Raw genomic sequence first — 20,915 nt, 5'->3', positions numbered from 1 at the left:
GGAGTGAACAACCCTATCATTCCATCACTGGAAACTTCTGAATTCTCTGAATTCAAAGCCATGTCTTGTTTCAGCCAGCTGGCAAATGTTTCCCTTGTATGATATTCTTATCCTTGTCAGTTACTCTGTATAGGGGCATGCTTTGTACCCTAGGGACAAAGAGAACTGCCAGCCTCCAGTTGGTGCCTGGAGATCTCCCAGAATTTAGAGCTACTCACCAAGCAACAGGGAACAGTTCCCCTGGAGCAAATGGCAGCTTTGGAGGGTAAATGCCATGGGATCATATTCCCACTGAATTCACCCCCCACCCCCAAAGTTCTGTCTTCCCCAGGCTGTGCCCTCAAATATCCGGGGATTTTCCAAGCCAGAGCTGGCAACCTTAGCAAATATGGACTCTGTCTGGCTTGAAGATTAATACTACTGTGAATCAGGAGAACAACTTTATATTATGAGTAGGCCTGAAATGTAATGCTTGCGTTCAATCTGGTGAAATGTTGTTTTAAGATTCTTCACTTAACACCAGCGTTTAGATCTGAATCTTGACCGGAACAGTTCAGCACAGCGTTTTGGTGTATCTCAAGTGGAAGACATGGGGAATGTCATCCTAACACTGATTTCTGAATTATACAGTAAGCAACTGGGAGGAATTCAGGGTGGAGGACGGCGGATACTTCTCTCCCTTTTGAGCCATCTTCATTTTCTAGTACCTGTTCCCAGTGAATCCTATTTTGCTTTTGGGGGAGATTTGTAGAGAGAATGTGTTTATTCTGAAGATTTGTATGTCACTTCTGTAGAGACGTGAGACAGCTACGAATGGGGTGGGGAGAATGAAAATTAAACAAAACATTGTAGTAATATTAGCCTCACCATCAACAACACTATCCCAGTCCAACAGTCATAAAATCCCAGTCTAGCATCCTGGTCTTGCAGCCAGTAAGACTGTTAACAATAAGCATTAAACAATCTTATTGTTCAATCAAAAAGATATCAAACCAATGGGATATAGGCTAGAAAACAGTGGGGAAAGACAACTAAAAAGTAGGGTCAAACTTCAGTTACAGCCTAGATAAATAAAAATGTCTTAAAAATGAGGAACCACCACAGAGAAAGCCTTCCTCACTCTGTGGGTAGAGGTGCAGAGAATGGAGCTTATGTCCTGTGATGGACAGTGTGAGAGAAGGTAGTCCTTAGGTCTTTAAAAATAAGCGCTAGCACTTTGTATTCTTTGCTAACAAATAGGCAGCCATGACAGCTTTTTTCAGATCTGCAGTGATACAGTCCCAGTATAGAATCCCTGACAGCAGCTTGGCTCCAGGAAGAGCTTGGCCCCAACTGATATGCATTACCTAGTAATCTAACCAGGTATGATCAAAACCTGGCTGGCCAAAAATAGTTGTACATAGATGTACCTGAGCTTCATATTTATCTGCACCCAAACTCTCTATTCAGATAATAAATATTGATGAGTCACTTCCATTGTATAAGTAAATATTTATAAAGCTTTGGACATTTTTTTAAAACCTAGAAGGTCAAAAGAAAGCTGTTAAAGTCTATTTACTGACAGCACACTTGCTGGAGTAGAACAGTTGCAGAATAACTAGATTCAGCCTGTGGCTCATCTTTTTTTCGGAATGGAAAAAAGCAAGACTCAGAGATGAATTAATTTGTTGAAGTACAACCTGTTCTGGACTAGAATTCACTCTTCTGATATGTAAAATTAATTCTCAGTCAGCGGAATACATACATGACAAGGGGAGATAAAAACATTTCTGAACGGTTGGGTTAAAAGGCCATGAAATACAGGAGGGATTTATCTTTCTCAGTGAGTAATGAGTATGGGGTTAATGGATGTTTCCTTGGGCAATGAGAATGGGGTATTATGAGTATACTCTATTTTTCACCTCAGAAATGTTGGAAGAAATATTACTGCGTTCTCAAAAAAGGTTGTTTAAAAAAGGAAATACCCTTTCCCCCCTCAGATCACAGATTTTCAGATCCAGAGAGAGTAAGCTACAAATTCGAGAGTGGAACTTGGTAAGTATTTGCATTTTAAAGAAGAGCATTTCCAAGGTTCAGAGTCTCACCTACTATATACTGAGTATACTATCCTAGCTGCCGTGTTCTTTGGAGAACTGTGATCAATGCCTAAAAACCAAATAATGTTTGGGGTCTGGTACAGGTAATTGTTACTGAAAGCTGGAAGTCCAGGAGATGGTTGATGTGTCAGGATAAATCAGGCTGCCCGGTGATACAAAGGGGAAATGTTAGTGTGTGTCTTGGCTGTCTGCTTAACTGTGAGCTAGCCTGGGTTGTGAGTTTTGGGTTGGGAAATACCTGGAGATTTTGGGAGTAGAGCCTGAGAATGGTGGGGAGTTTAGGGAGAGGAGGGACTTCAGTAGGATCTAATGCCATGGAACAGCGGTGTCAAACTTATTTGTTATAAAATGTTACTTTGTCGGGCCAGGCCATGTGTGCCATAGGAGATATTTTACCACTGACCGTGATCCATACTCCTCCTCAGCAGAGCTCCAGGCCAAATCAGCCCTCCCTTGCCCTTTATGGTTGCTAACTCTGGGTTGAGCAATCCCTGAAGATCTGGGGGAAGGGTCTGCATTTGGAGAAGAAAGGGGACCTCAGCAGGGGCTTTAATACTCTAGTATAGGCCCTTCTGGTCCTCATTTGGACTGGGTTTCCCCCAGTTGCTCGCAGGCCAGATAAGAGCTCTAGATGGGCCAGGGCTGGCCCCTGAGCCTTATGTTTGACATGTCTGCCATAGAGTCCACCTTCCAAAGTGGTCATCTTCTCCAAGTGAACTGATCTGTCACCTGGAGATCAGTTGTAATCTCAGGAGATCTGCAGCCACTAGACCTACCAAGTTCCTGGGCCGGGCGGGGCTTCCCGTCCTGGAGGTTCCCAACCCGCCAGCCCACGTTAGGCTGGTGGGGGGGATCCTCCCCCAACATTGCCATTGTGATGACATCACTCGCAGTGATGTCATCGTACCAGCGACATCACACGCTGGCTAGTCTAGGAGCTTCCAGGAAAACTCTATGGTTTCCCCGGATGCTCTAGCAATTTGGGAGGGAAAACCATAGTTTTCCTGGAAGCGCCTAGAGTGGCTGGCATGCAACGTCACTGTGAGTGATGTCATCATGCCACAACGCGCTCTGTGCGCACAAAAACAGTCCCCTGTTGGAGGCTGCAGGGGACTTGGCAACCCTTCTAGCCACCCCCTGGAGGTTGACAACCCTAGGGGAGCCAGTGTATTCCAACTTTCCCTCCACTTCTCCTTGCTCTTCTTTGCCCAAATATTGTTTAGTATGACCTCCTTGCTGTTAAAATGCCGAATCCCATTATTAGCTAAGCAACATGGTTGGAGGCAAAAGTTAGTAATAGCCCAACAGATTCCCACTGGGCAGGAGCTTCTGCCCAGTAAAATAGCTGTGTTTGGATTTTATTTTTTACAAAAATCCCTTTTCTTCCTTGCTTTTTAAGAGCTGGCCCTAGATCTCATTATTGTTATAATAAAACAATTTCTTGGTAATTACCCTATGTAACCTTTTATGGGAGAGGAAGATGTCTGCTTCAGTTGTGATCAATTTGTAACCAAAGGTTTTATGGGACCGATGGGAAGAACAGCAGGTCTCCAGCCCAGGTTTAGATACAGGTTGACTGTTGGTGCACATTTTCCTTCCCCTCCCTTGCCCAGTTTTCTGCACACTCCAAAGCTGTTTTCTCTGCGATAAATAGTTTTCATTACTTTATGCTGATCAGGAAACTACTGTATTTGGTTAATGATGAAGAGCTTCTAGTGGCTGGATCCCGTCTAGGAAAAGAGTAAATATCAGCACCTAGAAGGGGGACTGTATAAGAACTTGAGCCCTGACATGGATGGCCCAGGCTAACCTGATCTCCTCAGCTGTCAGAAACCAAGCAGTGGCTGCCTGTTAGCATTTTGACAGGCAACCACTAGGGAAGCCCAGAGAGACAGGCAATGGCAAACTACCTGTGTTTGTAACTCTTGCCTTGAAAACTCTCCAGGGTCTCCATAACTTGGGGTGCAACTTGATGAGATGGTCCACTGCCATCAGAAAGAGTGGGGAAATGACTACAATGAATTGGGATGGTATATGTAGAAGTTATAAATTATTGGAAGACTAATTCATATTTGAAAAGCTGTTGAAGGTTTTCTCACCCATATGCTCAAAGAGCATGTATGTTGAATGTTTATCAAATATGTTCAGAGTGGCACACATGTTTCCTTCCCCATTTTATTCTCCCAGCTGCCTGTATGGTTAGACTGAGAGAGAAGGACTGACCCAAAGTCATCAAGTGAATAAATTTCATGGTAAACAGGAATTTGAACCTGGTCTTCCAACCACAGCACCTCTGGCTATTCTCAGGAATGGGTTTTAGCCTATAGAGAAGACCCCAGATTTGGGTTTGTGCTGATGGGAGTGATAAATATGCATATCTCCATGATTGATCTGCAGCAGCAAGATGGAACTCATTGATGACAACACCATAATCCGAGCAAGAGGTTTACCATGGCAGTCATCTGATCAAGATATTGCTAGATTCTTCAAAGGCCTTAACATTGCTAAGTAAGTGAACACCAAACAACTTTTACTCATACCATTATTTCTGAAGAAATTCTTAATGTTTTTAAAGATCATTTTCTATTCTTTCTGAAAAGTTGGTGAAAAGCAAGCATGGATCAAAAAACCACAATATATCATAAATTTCTCTCTAGAAAGCAACACTGTATGGATGATGTTTCCAATGTAATTATGAGTGGCCTAAGAATAATTGGGAAACTTACAGTAGAGAAGCATAGCATATGATACCTAGAATTTGCTTTCTTGGGGTGGGGTAACTATTCTTCTCTCTGTGGTCCTCCACAAATTGAAGTACCGTATATGGTGCTATTAATAAATGGATGTGTGAATAGTGCAAATGTAAAGTCTGTGCTCTTGAACTACAATGACTTGCTCCTGGAAGTGAATGCAACAACTAAGGAAAGAAAGAGTGGGCAGTAGTTTAGATTGAAAGAGGCATTGCAGATGATGCAGGAGTAGAGTGCAATAGCTTCTTTCATTCTCTTCATAAATCACTGGGAGAAGAATATCCTTCTTGGAGATCATGTTCCACAATCCCATATTCAATGCAAAAGAATAAAGGATATCCAGATCCCTGTGTACTTCAATAAAAAGCAACCCACATTCTTAATCAGGACCAGGAGAATTCTATAAACTGCAATACTTTTCCAGCAAATATTTGCTAATTTTGCAGCCACATCTTACTTTCGTTCAGTGGGACACGGTTCTGAACAGAGCTTATATTGGGTAACAGATCTTGTAGATTTACTATCTAAATAATTAATGCTATACATAAAGAAATAGCTGGGATGCTTTTTAGAATATTTGAAAACTCGGTAGGATTCAAGCAATTTTCCCTTGGTGGAAATGGGAAGCAAGAGTCTGCTATGACCATCAAAAACGCTATGCTGGGGATGATGGGACTGGTATGGACAAAGATGTTTGGGATGAGAGGAGTTAAGGGAGATTGAGTGAAAATGCTTGGATCCAGCCCAGTGATTGTGCTCTGTATGCCATAAAAACAAAGGAGCTTTCATCTATTTAGCCACCTTTATATTTAATCTGCTATATAAATCTCCTTTCTCCCCCCCTTCATTTTTTTTAAAAAATCCCCATTAATATATTTCCTTTGATTTTGTTATCACTTGTAATGTTTTTTAAATAAATTATTGGTGGTGTTTCAAACAAAACATCTAGTCTGTTGGCCCTCTTGGAGATATGCAGTTTCCTTTCCCTTACTTTTCAACTTCCCTTAAAAAAAACCCCAGACTGCAGCCTTCAAACTGTTTAGTAAGAATTAATCCGGTTTATTATCTTCCAGTATTCTGATAAGTGAATGTAAATGATTTACTTACTGAGAAAAGTGTTAAGTACTCTTAGTATTGTTAAAATTAATTAAAATTAAACACATGAAATAACTTTCTATATTTAAATTGTGTCTGTCTTTCATTGGCGTTTTCATTTTGCCATGCTGCATAACTTTAGGCACTTTTTGCCTCAGCATTTCCAGCCATGGACCTGATCCTGAAATTCTGGCTGTTGGAGATTCTTCTGAGCCCTACTCTGGCTCCAGAGTTCACTTGGCCCCATGCTTCCAAGCTTTCAGGTCTAGCAGCTGTAAAGATTTCAACTTGTTTTGGAAAAGAATTAAAGCTGGAGTTCAGACCACTGAACTCTGTTCTTAGGGTGGCGTGCAGCAGTTGCCTAGAAGAGAAAGCCATAGATTTACTCCCACTGAAGTGGTTGTCTAAACATTTCAGAATTATTTCTACTCCTGACATTGTTTAAAAAAACAAAACATGGTTGCACTTACCTGTAATTGATGTTCATCAATTACCACTGATGAACTACCATATTCTAACTCTAAGAAGTTAGAACACTCAAATGCAAAGAAGTACCAAATGGTGCTTGCTTTTTCTTTGTGTAAAGATTAGCTTTACGAGAATGCTAGCCTGTGAGGCTCACTGCTGCTTCTCTGTCTGACTTTCCAGAGGAGGGGCTGCGCTTTGCCTTAATGCCCAGGGCAGGAGGAATGGGGAAGCGCTTGTCAGGTTTGTCAGTGAAGAGCACAGAGATCTAGCCCTGCAAAGACACAAGCACCACATGGGGAACCGGTATATTGAGGTATGTTGCTCAGGTCCAAAATCTGCATTGGAGACAGAAGGTGGCAAGTTTGGCCATCTGTAAGCATTTCTTCTTCTTTCCTTCCTAGGTATACAAAGCAACAGGTGAAGATTTCCTTAAAATTGCAGGAGGTAATTTTTTTTCTTCCACTATAGTTCTGGTTAAAACTGAGATTTCTTAATGGCTATCTGTTATGCTGAGGTTGTTGGTTTTAGATGAAACTGTCTTGTGAGTCAGACTTTTTGTTTCAAGGAACCATTATGGAGTAATAGGATGGTGCTGGATTTTCAACAAGTGGACTTAAGTTCTGTCTTCACTCACTAACCTCTCTGGGTAACCCATGGCCTGTCATTATGTTGTAATAACAGGTAGGGGGACCAGGTTTCTTGCTATAGCAGCACAGTAGGAGAAATAGTGGGGAAAGTGCCATCAGACTTGTGTAACTGGAAGTGACTCTTGTACATCACTTTGATCCCCCAAATTTCAATTACTATGGACAAACTGCTATCACTATAAGGTTGTGACTATGTATGACATCAATTTCAATTATGTGACTGGAAGTGATGTCACAATGCATGGTACTGCCCCCCAGGATTTCCCTGGGATAGTAGTGGGATTATATCTGCTACTCTGAAATTCTTGGAAGGATAAGACTTCAAATGTATAAACAATAGTACCATCTAAGTAGGTCTACTCAATACAGCTTACTCCCAGGAAACTGCTCTTAGGAGTGCACTGCTAGTAGCCTGATATTGCTATCTCTGACTAATACATGAACACTGAAGATACCTTATACTGAATCACACTATTGATCCCTCGAGGTTAGAGTTAGCTACTCTAGTAGTGGCTCTCCAGAGTCTCAAGTGGAGATCTTTCACATCATCCCCTACTTGGTTCCTCAGTGGAGATGCCAGATGTGTTTTCAAAGGTCTCCAAGAGAGACCATGCAAAAGCTTTAAAATGGAATCTTGATCTGGAGGGTGGATGCAAAATGTGATATAGATTAATGACAACCATTGTTTGGTAAGGAAGTGAAGGATTTTAACTGTCAAGCCACCTGGGAGGGAAGGGGGAAGAGTACAGGGGCCTGAAATTCCCCCAGGCTTGGCCATGTCATGCAAAACCATGGCTTTTTTGTGGAAAAAACCCAGCAGGAACTCATTTGCATATTAGGCCACACCTCCTGAAATCTCCATTGTAGGGGAGGGATAGTGGCTCAGTGGTAGAGCATCTGCTTGGTAAGCAGAGAGTCCCAGGTTCAATCCCCGGCATCTCCAACTAAAAAGGGTCCAGGCAAGTAGGTGTGAAAAACCTCAGCTTGAGACCCTGGAGAGCCACTGCCAGTCTGAGTAGACAAGACTGACTTTGATGGACCGAGGGTCTGATTCAGTATAAGACAGCTTCATATGTTCATATTGTTTCACAAAGAGCTTTTGGTAGAACAAGCGCAGCAGGAACTCATTTTTATATTAGGCCACACCCCTTGACACCAAGCCAGCCGGAACTGGCTTGTTATGTCTGAATCTCACATCTATGAACCATCAAAACTTCTCAAAGCAGGAAACATGCTTGTGCCCTCCTCTTTATTTTGTTAGGTTTATTGAGGGCCCTAATGTCTTGAGGTACTATCTGAGTGCAGGCTCTGAACCCAACAAATAACGCCTACATGCTGCCTCAGGAGAGGGTGGACCTCTCCCAACAACTAGAGGAATTGCATTACTAAACCTGTAAGGGTGTGTCTGTCTGGTAGTATTTCGGGCTCTCACCCAGAAATAGAGAAGCATCAATTCTCTGAGTATCTGCTAAAAAGAGTGAAGGCCACACAGGGAGCTGATTGTGTTCTCTTTCCTCAGCAACCCTTTGTGAATAGTTGTTGAAATCCCTTCATAGTTCTGTTGGTCCTTCTCTCTTCTCTTAAATTACTTTTTTAAAAATATAACACACAACCATTTTCAAGGAAAAAGAAAAAAATAACAATGAGAATAATAAAAACTTGAGTTCTGGTCTTTGTTCTTGAAGGCACATCCAACGAAGTAGCCCAGTTCTTGTCAAAAGAGAACCAAGTGATTGTTCGGATGCGGGGCCTACCCTTCAATGTAACGACAGAAGAAGTATTAGCCTTTTTTGGTCAACATTGTCCTGTGACAGGTGGAAAGGAAGGAATCCTCTTTGTCACATACCCTGACAATCGGCCAACAGGGGATGCATTTGTATTGTTTGCATGTGAAGAATATACACAGAACGCATTAAAAAAACACAAGGACTTGCTGGGTAAAAGGTACATAGAACTCTTCCGGAGCACAGCAGCTGAGGTACAGCAGGTGAGTGCCTGGGCTTGCTAATGTCATGGTGCGAGGTACTTATCTAAAGATTAACCTTTGATTCACACATGCAAAGGAATGAAGTGGCAGAGCAGATTTTATCCCCACTCAGACTGCAGATAGAGGAACACATTTGGGAATACTTTCTATGTTAAAAACTTCCAGTAGATAGAAAACTAGCATAGCAAGTTATCTTTCTATGCTGTTTTCTATTTACAAGGAGGATTTGTGTGAACAGAGCTAGAATCCACCACATGCTGTTAGAAAGGACTGCATAATTTCCACCTCCTCAGGGTTCTGGCCTCTTATTCTCCAGCATATGTGAAGCAAAGGAAAGGTGGATGGGAAATGTTTATGCTGCTCAATCTTAGATCTGACAATTGACAAAGGTTGGAATAAAGGCTCGGCAGAATTTGTGCTCAGAACTGTGCAGGCTAGGCTTGGGTATTCATGCGATGTGCCTTCCCCAGTATAGTGCCCTTCCCTAATTCAGGTGCTTTAGAGATTGGCAAATAGAGGCAGGGATGTGTATTTTCTGTGATCACACTGTTCAGGTACAGGATTTAGACAGAGAATTTCATCTGTTGAGACAACTTGATGAGAGTTCTTGTTCTCTATTTTTTAAAAACCAGTTGCTAGCCCAGACAAGCTTTAAAACAGGGCAGTTCTAAGCAAAGTCTTGGAAAATGTAGATTGAGCAAGATTTCTGAGGAGCAGTTCTGTTCCTTCCCTATGACTAGCAGTAGAATAAAACATGCAGAAAAACTACTACTTGAATATTTAAGATGTGCTTCATTTGGAAACATACATGGCTGCAATACTCAGCTGTTCATAGATTATTTTGATGCAAAATGTCAATCATTTTATAGTCTGGACTCTGGAACATGCACAGGAGCTTGTATCTCTTCTGTGTGGCTTTAAGCATGAAGCCTTTTCTGTTGCTTTATGGCCTTGAGTTCAGACCACACCTGTTTTTATAGTCACAGTAACTGTTTTCAGTCTAGACAGGCATGTGCTCAGCAACAAGCTGCACTCATATGACTTCTGCACCTGTGTGCCAGTCACCTGGACAATGCTGTCTACTTAAGTAGTCAGTGTTCTTCCCACCCCGAAAAAATCCTCCAAACATGTTACCGGTGCTGTTACAATGACAACCAGGGCTTTTTTGCTGGAGGAATGGGGTAGAATGGAGTTCTAGAACTTCTTTGTGGAAACAAATTCTCAAAAAAAAAGTTTAGAACTTCATGAGGGGCATCTCTGTGTTTCTCCATTTCCCTCTTGAGAGTTCAGACACCTCTTTTACCAGAAAAAAAGCCCTGATGACAACCATCTTAGAACAGTGGATCAGGGCACATTTGTGCTGCCTGCTGGTGTCTGTTGAGATTGCACCTAATTATGTAGCTTTCCTACCAGCTCTACCAGTTTGGATTGCCATCTCTAGTAACCTGTTGCAATGCAATATGTGAAAGATAGTGGGAGTGGGGGAAGGTTACGTATGCATTTCCATGTACCCCACCTTTTCAAATGTCACTTCAGTCTCACAATAGACCTTGTGATGTAGTGTGCTTAACTTCAGGTTAAATCACTTTTTGAAAGGTTATGTATTGTGTCACTTTTATTAAATCTTCAATTGAGAAATTGAATCTGAGTTTCTGAGGTAATATGTTGAAGCAGATTTGTTACTAATGTTAATGCACAGCTGTGATCACAAGAATGTGACACCCATCCCTTTCCCTCCCTCCCTCCTGCAATGTAAAGGGCCTGCCAGCTGATGAGGTCACATGATCCCCACTGAATAGCTGACAGGCCCTTTAAACCTTGCAGGAAGGGAGGGAAAGGGGTGGCCACTGGTGGTCAGGCTTAGGGGCAGGGCTCCCCCCCCCTTCAGCCAGCTGGCAGGGGGGCAATTGGGGCCCCTGAAGTGGAGGAACCTCCACCAGGACTTTGGGGATGGCAACCCTAATTCCTTGGCAGGAACATGTGGCAGAAAATAGCCCTTCAGATACTCTGGTTACAACCCATGCAGGGCTTTAAAAGGACAAAACCCCAATATCTTGAACTGGGCTAAGTGGATTGGTAGCCACTGTAATTACTGTAGTTTTAGGTTCACATGCTCCCAATAGTTGGCCCCAACCGACAGTTTAGCCACAGCATTCTGCACTAGTTGCAGCTTCTAAACACTCTTCAAAGGTAGTCCCAAGTTGTACTTTTTTGTTTTCATTTCAAAAACAGTATGTATGGCTTAATCAAGTTATGTTTGCTCTGGCCCTTATATTAAATGAGCTTTATGCCCCTGATTTATTCAGAGTAAGTAGGTCAAGCCATTTTAGAGTAGGCACCTGCCTGGTATTTCCAGGGCACAAGGGAAGATCCACTACTCATCCTGAATACTGGAGCATTTTTACTTTATCCAGTAGAAGAATGTAAGTAGCTACAATCAAAGGCACACAAGTAAGGGATGCAAACCTATTCCCTTCCCATGAACCCTAGATGCTAAGAAATGCAGCTACCATCTAGCTAGAGAGAAGGCAATAGCAAGGGGTGGGAATGATCTGCTTGGCTTATTTATTTTTTCCTAAATGGGAAAGCTGCTGCATTTAGAATCATAGAGTTGGAAGGGATCTCCAGGGTCAACTAGTCCAACCTCCTGCACAATGCTTTTGATTAAATGATTATGCAGGTTATGCTCCAACATATATGAAAACTGCTCAGATGGTGTCATTAATTTTGCAGGTGCTGAACAGGTATTCTTCTACACCTCTCATTCCTCTTCCGACTCCGCCTATCCTTCCTGTACTACCTCAGCAATATGTACCACCCACCAACGTCAGGGACTGCATACGACTACGTGGCCTTCCCTACACTGCCACTATAGAGGATATTTTGGGATTCCTGGGGGAGTTTTCTGCAGATATCAGAACTCATGGGGTTCACATGGTATTAAATCACCAGGTAAGCAAAGGAGAGAAGAGTCATTCTTGCTTATTAATATTCAGAAACATTTTCATTTGTGTTTTGTCTCTTTGACCTTTGTTTTAGTGTGGCTTTAGCCTATTCTGGACATTATGCATGCATGACTGGTAATCCATGCAGCTTCTTGGTAGGCATCCTCCCCATATTATGAACTGGTGAACAGGGAGAGGCTAAGACAGAGGCTGGCACTCTTTAGGTTAAACATTTAATCCAGTTTCCTGGCATATCTTTCAATGTTTTATTAAAGTAAGGAGGATCTTTGAAGGGAGACACTATGTGAGGAAAGGATACTCCCCATTCTCCCTGTGCCATTTTTTCAATAGAAATTTGGCTATCCCCAACAGCAGGTGCCTTGAGCAGGAAGCAGAAATAAATGGGTACACTGTGTGTCCTTGCCTCTTTCCCTCGCTGGGGGCAATAGCTGCTTGGCATTGGGAGATTTCTGTTGGGTAAATGTCATCGGCGCAGAGGGTGAAATCTTCCTTCTCAGCACACTTGCTGTGTCCCAAATCCAAATCTGGGAAGATGAAGGTGGATTTTACAGCTGCTGTTTAACAATAAGAGGTGCTGAGCCAAGAGAGGGGGACTTGGGAGACAAAATTCGGAGAGCCCATTGTCAGCTTGAGGGCCCCCAGCTGGGACTCTCCAACTGACACAGTCAAGTTTAACTTCCCCTGGAATGCCTCTGCTCTGCCCTTTCTATTGCAGTCTCTCTTTCCCTCTCTCTCTCACCCACCACCACCAGAGTGAGAGATGGATGCTGGGGGTTGGCTCAGTTTCCTCTGCCTGCCCCCTTCCTATACCTCTGTAGCCAGCCAGCCTTACACTTCATGTGCTGAGAAGGCAGCACGTGGTGCTCCATGTCCCTTGTATGATGATCTGCTACAGTCCCTTGTCTGTCATCCTCCTTGCAAGATCTATTTTGCAAAAACCCCACCATTTGCTCTGTGCCATTTCCTGAACTGTATAGAGAAGCTTCTCTACCACAAGAATGAAATTGTCATCTGGTCAGTGAGCCCCTAGCTGGAGACAGTGGAAGAGGAGGGGGGAGTGGGACGTCTGAAGTATCTCATGCCCCAAAGAAGAATATGATGGAGGGGCAGGGTGGTTAAGACTCACATTGTGATGCTGAAGAGGCAAAAAATAGTTTCCAGGCAGTTGCTCAGAATGAGTGTCACAGGGAAAAGATCAATGTCTAATAAGCTGTGCGAGTTCCAGATAAGGTTGCCAGATGACCAAGAAAGAGGTTGGTTTGCACCTGTGTTTTTAATAGTAGCCTGAGCCATAGAAATCAGCACCTCTTGAAAAAACAGAGCAAACACTTATTACTGTCTTGTTCCTGCAGTTCAAGCTGCTGTGAGATGCGCAGGAGTAGGAGCTAGTAAGAAAAAAGTTGGCAACCCCTAGATCTGGATGAGGATAATTGCAGGGGGTGGCAGGGAATTTGGATGCAGGATAGATTTGGGGGTGGAGGAATCATGGAGAAGAAGTCAGAGGGAATTTAGGCTGCAGTCCTCCTGTACACATTTACATGCAAGTAAATGGCATCACAATCACACTTTGAATTAATAAGGACAGGATCCAGCTATTTTGGAACCAGGCCAGGAACAGAGAATGTGCTTTAACTTTTTTTAAAAAATCAGAAACTTTACACTCTGGCTAGGAGAGGAACATGGGGTGGTCTCTCTCTGTTCTCTCCTGCTTTCTTTTTATTTTTAAAGAGGCAGTAGGGGGGGGGAAAGGAAGAGAGAACTGGAGCCAGTTGGATTTCAGTATTCAGTGATTAGAGTTACTTTCTAAAGTTAGTGCAGGTGCAGGACTTTGATTGCCTGCAAGGACTTGGGGTTTTTTGTTTCAGAAAAAAGATGCTTTGAGGGAAGAACAAAGTGCTTGTTAAGAAACACCCCTGTGGGTGTCCTGGTGTCCATGAGTGCCAGTTACAGAAAACAATATACCTGTTAGCTGTAATCATTGTCTCCCTTCTGTTCCCAAAACAAGTCAGTGAGACAGAGAGAGAGAGCTCGCAAAGTACTATTAGCTAGATTTCTTCAAATTTGTCTCATCTTGCTTAATGTTGAGATGTGCTAGGGGGTTGTTACTTGAAAGGGGGAGTTGCACCATACCTTATTGCAATGTGCACGGTGTAATTTCTTATCTCATTAACAATTATTATTATATTCATGGATGGTAGCAGCAAGCCAATGATACTTTGTTTTGGTCAGGGTCCTGTGTGTGTTGGGGAGGAAGATGAAATCTTTGTCTGGGGACTGATGGTGACTCTCAGAAGCCCTGCTGCTGGCAGCTGTGATGGCTGATTTTCTGCACAAGCCGTTTAGGACATCCTTTAGCTGTCTTCTAAAATGTTTGCAATTTTTTGGGAAACGGGATTTTTTTTTTAAATTGGATTGAATCTTTTCTAGTTTCTAAGAATCCGAAGTTAGGCAAGGTATATTCCCAGATTTTTACAATGGGGGTGTTATTTGAAGGTGTTCTGTTACAATGAAACCTGGCGGGCAAGAACAGCAAGTCCTGTAACTGCGGGCTTTAAAAAGCATTTAAAATCAGGACACTTGTGATGGATGGCTCTATGTATTTACTTTTATCATGAGTAAAAGGACAAAGTGTTTCTAAAATGGAAAGGGAGCAACATTTGGCCATTGTGGTGGGCACAGTGAACAACCTTATGTTAAACAGAAAAGACAACTGTTCTAATAGTTCTTCTACACCATACTTACTAGGTAGTAAGCCCCATTAATTTTAGCGAGTCTTACTTCTGAGCGAACATGCTTAGAAATTTACTGCAAGATTAATGCTAGTATAATGTAATGCAATTAAGTCCACTTGTTTCTTTACCATGCTTTGGCTTGGGGTTCGTGAGCACCTTTCCTGGTGCCTGTCAAGTGTTTTTAGAAAGTGGGCAAGGCCAAGTGGGGCTCTTGTCCAGCAGAGCTTCCAACTGGCCATTGGCAATCTGACTGGCTGTGTGCATTTTTTTTTTTAAAAAGTTGCTTTGACAACTCTTGCTAAGGTTGGATCTTCACAGCTTTACTGTGTAGATATGCAAGGAAATATTTTAAAATACATTCATTTTAAAAGGCATCCTGTTAAACAGACCTTCTGCTTGTAATGCTGAAGAGTTACAACTAGAGTTATGCATAACTTCAATCCTTAATGCTTCATTGTCGGCTCCACTTTCTGAGGCAGCCATTCTGTGGTAGTGCTCACCAATTTATGTCAGAATTTCAAAGGTTGGAGCCTGGCCACACCTAGGCTACAGGCTTCTGGGGTGGCTTCTCTGGAGAATCCCTTGGTCTTGGGCCTCTTTTCTCCCAAGAAGGGCTTCTGCTGCCCTCTCCCTTGGCCTCTGCTGGCATTACCTGGTCAGGACTGTCATGCCATCTACTGTGGAGATCTGTGCTCATGCCCCGTTGGTAGCTTGTTCCTTTCCACATTCTGCTCAGTAAAATAAATCACAGGTGGCCAGAGTAGAATACTGGTGTTCATCATATAAAGCGTCTGAGCTTCCACAGCTGCCTAGAGGGCTGTAACCTCCTTCGAGCAAAAGGGTATGGCTATGCATGCATACCTTTTTCTGCCAGTAGACAGTCATTTAAGAGTAATTCTGTTCAACCTGCCCTGACATGGATGGCCCAGGCTAGGCCACTCATCAGATTTCAGAAGTTAAGCAGGTTTGGTCCTGGTCCATGCTGAGATGGGAGAACACCAAGAAAGTCCAGGGTTGCTATGCAGAGGCAGGCAATGGCAAACCACCTCTGAATGTCTCTTGCCTTGAAAGCCTCAAGAGGTCGCCATAAGTTGACTGCAACTTGACAGCACTTCCCACCACCACTTATCCTACATATAAGCTTCCCACTGTTATTTGCAGCTAAAGATATACAGAGAGTACCCAGGGAAACAAGATCTCATCAGATCTCGGAAGCTAAATTGGGCTGACCCTGGCAAGTACTTGGATGGCAGACTTCCTTGAAATACCAGAGCCAGGAGGCAGGGGCAGACATTAGAACGTCTCTGAATGTCCAGGCCCCAGTAGGGGTCACCACAAGTCAATCATGACTTCCATGTATGCTCTCACACAAAAAAAAATACTGAAAGAAAGAAGTATGGGGAGTGAGGAAAATTTAATCTCTTTGCACATGCCAAGATGATACAAATGGACGGTAGGTTTCTTTAATGGAGAGATCTAGCCCCTTTAGCTTCCCATGATTTAGGATATTACCATAGGCAGTTATGGCTAGATATGTACCAAGAAATAGGACTATCTGTACAGAAATGTTTGCACAGTCCATTAACAGTGTAAATCAAGAACACAAATCCAACATGCATAAATTACTTCAAGTATTTTTACCCACTTCCTTTTGTGTTCTGTTTTGTCTTTTGTTCTAGTTTGATATTGTATTCTTAAAAAAAAATTCTCTGGTAACCCTCAGCTTGGATCTCACTGAAAATTTGTGTGGTTGGAAGGCTATCTTTTAGCAGGGTACAGCTCCTTTGCTGTCTCCTTTCTGCTGGGACCAAAAATGTCCCATAATGTTGTCCATGGAGGATGAGGACAGCGTAGGGGGTGGAGCTGGAGGTCTGACACAAGGGGGGAATTGGCAGGAATCTCCTATAGGACCCAGTCGCATTGTTTGGTAAGTTTTGTCATAAATCTTCAATATCTTCCTGACCTGGATAGCCCAGGCAAGCTTGATCTCATCAAATCTTGGAAGTTAAGCAAGGTTGACTCTGGCAAGTACTTGGACTGGAGACTTCCTTGGAATACCAAAAGCTGGGAGGCAGGGTCACCTCTCTGAATATCCTCTAGGCCCCAGTAGGATTCAGTCACCAGAGGTCACCATGACTTCCTGGTGCATGTGTGCGCACACACACAAAATACAATACAAAAAAAGCTTCAGTATCTCTGAGTGTGGTCCTCTTGGCACAAGTGACATTGCTTTTCACTGATTTCTCTCTGCCAGGATGTGGTGGGTCCACCACAGCTGCCATCTCCCTAATATATAGCCAACAACTGAGAGGAATCTTCATCTACAGAGGCAGCAAACCTTGAGTACCAGTGCTAGGAGGCAGCATCAGGGGAAGGCTTTGATCTCTATTCACTGTTCTTTTGGCACTCCAGGACAACTGGTTGGTCACTGTGTGAAACAGTATGCTGTCCCATATGGACTGCTGGTCTGAGCCAGCTGGAGTGACTAATATTAAAGCAGGATCCAGATCTCCCTTCAAGATACCAAAAACTGAGAGGGGAACTTTCATTCCCAATTCAGACTTAGAGTTGCTCGTGTTATCACTGCAGATAAATCCCTCCTCCTATTAAGCCAGGTGTGGCAGCTCAGGAGCCCATGCAACTCTTTCACACATATCATGCAGCTCCTGGAGGTCAAGGAGGAACTTAATGCAGGTTTACTCTCAAGTAAGCATGCTTAGCATTGGGACCTCAGCCTCTGAGCACTGACCCATAGGTAGGCTACTATTACCACCGTGCATGAAGTGGGGAAGGAGGGAAAAATAGGCAGGCTTGTAAGCCCTTCTTTTCCACCACTGAGGTTGCCCAGAAACCTAGAGCAGGGAAAGAGAGTTTGAGAGCTGAGGGAGCCACTGGAAGGAGGGACAAAATTAAAGTGGGTGGTGCAGAGTTCTTCCTTAGTTAGTTTCATAACTCTTGTAGGAACTGTATTTACTAACCTTAGTGAAGGCAAAGAGAGTTGCATAATGATGCAAATGGCGGTCAGTGATTTATATGGTACACGTGTTTTTCCTTCTCCCACTGGTGCCAAAAAATAATTCCCTAACCTTTCTCTGTGCTGGTTTTATGAGCACTGTTATTCCCAGCTTTTGTTTTTTAAAGAAGTCTCCTTCTAGCATGGTCATGTCGTAAAGTGCATACTTACATATTTTATCTTTCTGTGCAAAGAAGTATTAAGGGTTTTAATAAAGAGGTGTGCATAATATTTGTTCATGTGATTCTCAAACATCTGATAGATGTTCTCAGTGGCTCTTACATTAAGCAGGTTTGGCCACCCCTGTTTTAGACTTTCTGCTGAGCAAATACTTCTGTAGAAAGCTATAGCTCATCCTCTGTGCTTTCATCCTCAGGGGCGTCCATCTGGAGATGCTTTCATCCAAATGAAATCTTCAGACCGAGCATTTATGGCTGCTCAGAAGTGCCATAAGAAAACCATGAAGGACAGATACGTTGAAGTCTTTCAGTGTTCTTCCGAGGAGATGAACTTTGTGTTAATGGGGGGCACTTTAAATCGGAATGGCTTATCCCCGCCACCATGTAAGTTACCATGTAAGTTTTGCTTGGCTCTTGGTGCTACTCTACGCTGTTTGCTGGTAGGTGTTGGAGCTTCCTTTCTCAACTCTCGTGCCCCTCTCTTGGAAAAGGTCAGTGTTTGGGGGTCTGGGACGCAAAGCTTTCCCGCCTGAAATCGGTAGCAGTCTCTGAATTGTTCTTCCTTTGGGTGTGGACTATTGTGATTTTGGAGAGGAACTGGCTTCCTTGTTCTTGCTTCTCTGCTGACACCCACTTTTTCCATTGGATCCTGATTTGCACTGGGTAGGCAATGATTTTTTTCTCATGGCTATTTTGCAACTGAGCTTCTTAAGAGCATTGCAGTTGGCTCTCTGTTGCATAATAAGCCTCTAAGATGATTAGCTAAACTCAAGTACGGGTGCCTAGATATGCAGAGGGGAAAGTGTGAGTGTTTTAGTAGCTTGTAGACCAGAGGACCACTAAAACCCTTTAGTGGAGGTAAGTGGCATTTAGGTAGATTGAATGGTCACTCTAAGAACATACTGTATGTGTTTAGATATAAGAGAATGCTGTGTAGAAACTATAGATCTTTGTAGGAGACTGGTTAGAATTGCGGGTGATAAAGAGCAACAGGTTATGGCTAACTTAGACTGAAACCCTTTTTCCCTTCGGTCACTGAAAATTTGCATTTGCTAGTGATCACACAGGAGTTCTGAACTGCTGACCTTTGATGTGCTTCTGAGTAGTCTACACTCTAAGAACACCTCTGGGCCAAGGAAATCCAAAACTGTAATGGCACTTAAGTAGTGTTGCTTATATTTGCTTGTCTGACTCAATTTCATATGCTTGCTCTGGAGCTGACAAAACCAGAGTACACTCTTACCAAGTCATTATTCCAAAATCTTTAGAATGATTGGATGAGTTTGTGAGCAGCGGTGACAAATTGGTGGGCTGGAGGTCAAAGAATAATGAGCATAGTTCAGGAGAGATGATGTGTCAATAATATTTGGGTCCACTTGGGAGTGAAATGAAGCTATTTAAGACCATATTTTTATTTATGCATTAAAACTTTCCTCCACCTTTTTCTTCCAAGGCTGTTTATCAAAAGGCTACAAATAGGTCACAAGAATGGCAAAGAATAGAAAGGAGCCATTTGCCATCAACACGAAGTACTATACTCACAAGATCAGCCTTCTAATTTTGTCCTCACAGGAAGCTATGCTCAGCTTCCTTTCAGCTTTTTAGATTTCACCAGGCATTCGAGAACTAGTATTTTGAAGAGGGAATCATCATTTCTTGGCTGTTTCTGGGACCTCAGGAGGGACCATAACCAGTCCAAGACCTGCCATAATGTGGTGTCAGGGTCTTGCCACCTGTCCCCAATCTCACTATGGGTAGCTGCAATGATAGTAGGAATGGGCCCTGATATCATACTTATGTTGGGTGGCTCCTCCTCTTTCTCTACCTACCAAATAACAGAGGGAGGAACAGCCTCTTCTGTTGGGTCTCCTGGAGGTTGTCAGCGATGCCCAGGAGTAGCTCTCCCTGACTTGGTTGTCTGTTTCCCTCTGAGTGCTGGGGGGTGCTTATAGGAAGGAGAGAGTGAAGTGCAGTTCCTCTGTGTTCCTTTAAACCTTGTTGACATCAGCAGAAGAGGGCACAAAAGAGGTGCCTGTGATATTAGAGGAGGCTCAAGGCTATTTTATGTCTCTGTTGGAGAGGTTGCGAGAGGAGATAATAGAGTACTGCTCTTTCATGCTCCTCTAAGTCCTGCCAGTAGTAACGGGCCTTAAAAAGCCACAAAGTTGTATGTTCTACTTCCTGTGGAAGAGGTAGGGTTATGGGGGGGTACACATGCACATGTCATGCAACTTTTTAATGCAGTATCCATATAAGGTTGCAAAGTGCCTTCTGGGGCTGGGAAATCTCCCTCCTCCAGTGAGCCTTTCCTACTGTTTTTACAATAGAGTTTCAGATGATTCCTAGAGGGGACTGGTGTCACTTCTGCGTTTTCCCTGAAGTAACACCAAGCCATCATTGGTGCCCCCCCCCTGTTGTCCCACCACACCCAGTCTCCCATAACATCAGGCCCGGCAACTCTATAGAGGATATGGTGGGCTTGGTGGAAGAGCCACTGGATGTCATCTTGTACCATGGACTCCTGAAAATCTAGAGGTGGTCCTGCGAGCATTGTCTACACACTTTAAATACTTTTGTTTTAAAGAAACTTCATTCTCAGGAAGCCAGGATGCTTTGTTTGCTTTGTTCTTGTTCTGCAACCTCATAAAACTCTGAAATCAGTTTTTGGAGGTCAACTAGGGCTTAATTTCAGTAACCCCCAGATGTTCCTGGTGCGCATGAAATGGTGTCCACTGGGTGTGTGTTTTGGTTGCCAGTGAGTAGTTTTAACCAGGCCCTATCTGAGGAAGCCTTGTTTTAGGGTGTAGTTATAACTGCCTGAATCCTGTGGTAAATTGCCGAAGTATGAACAACTTTGAACTAGATCTTGAAAAGACAGAGATAATTCTGGTTGGGAAGGCAGAGATCTTGAAGGATGTTGCACTCCCCATTTGTCATGGATTCAGCTAGGGTTCCTAATCTCCAGGTGGGGCCTGGAGATCT

At 43.2% G+C, this 20,915-nt stretch overlaps 1 protein-coding gene across 2 annotated transcripts in view; it reads left to right on the top strand.

The window, feature by feature from the left end:
* The window catches only part of ESRP1 (epithelial splicing regulatory protein 1), a 41,940-nt gene that overhangs the window by 13,050 nt on the left and 7,975 nt on the right, over positions 1–20,915 (top strand). The window contains exons 5-12 of one of the 2 annotated variants that reach the window (XM_060243486.1): positions 531–629; positions 1,980–2,034; positions 4,494–4,604; positions 6,590–6,722; positions 6,811–6,853; positions 8,742–9,043; positions 11,777–11,995; positions 18,131–18,329. In XM_060243486.1, coding sequence (XP_060099469.1) covers positions 531–629; positions 1,980–2,034; positions 4,494–4,604; positions 6,590–6,722; positions 6,811–6,853; positions 8,742–9,043; positions 11,777–11,995; positions 18,131–18,329 — 1,161 coding nt within the window. The remainder of the gene's footprint in view (positions 1–530; positions 630–1,979; positions 2,035–4,493; positions 4,605–6,589; positions 6,723–6,810; positions 6,854–8,741; positions 9,044–11,776; positions 11,996–18,130; positions 18,330–20,915) is intronic. The other variant, XM_060243487.1, reaches the window with a different exon arrangement.

The sequence above is a fragment of the Heteronotia binoei genome, chromosome 7 (genome assembly GCF_032191835.1).
Source record: "Heteronotia binoei isolate CCM8104 ecotype False Entrance Well chromosome 7, APGP_CSIRO_Hbin_v1, whole genome shotgun sequence".
In the NCBI taxonomy this organism is placed as follows: Eukaryota; Metazoa; Chordata; class Lepidosauria; order Squamata; family Gekkonidae; genus Heteronotia; species Heteronotia binoei.
The sequence above is the reverse complement of the archived record's forward strand: the minus strand, read 5'-3'. Positions and strand labels throughout refer to the sequence as shown.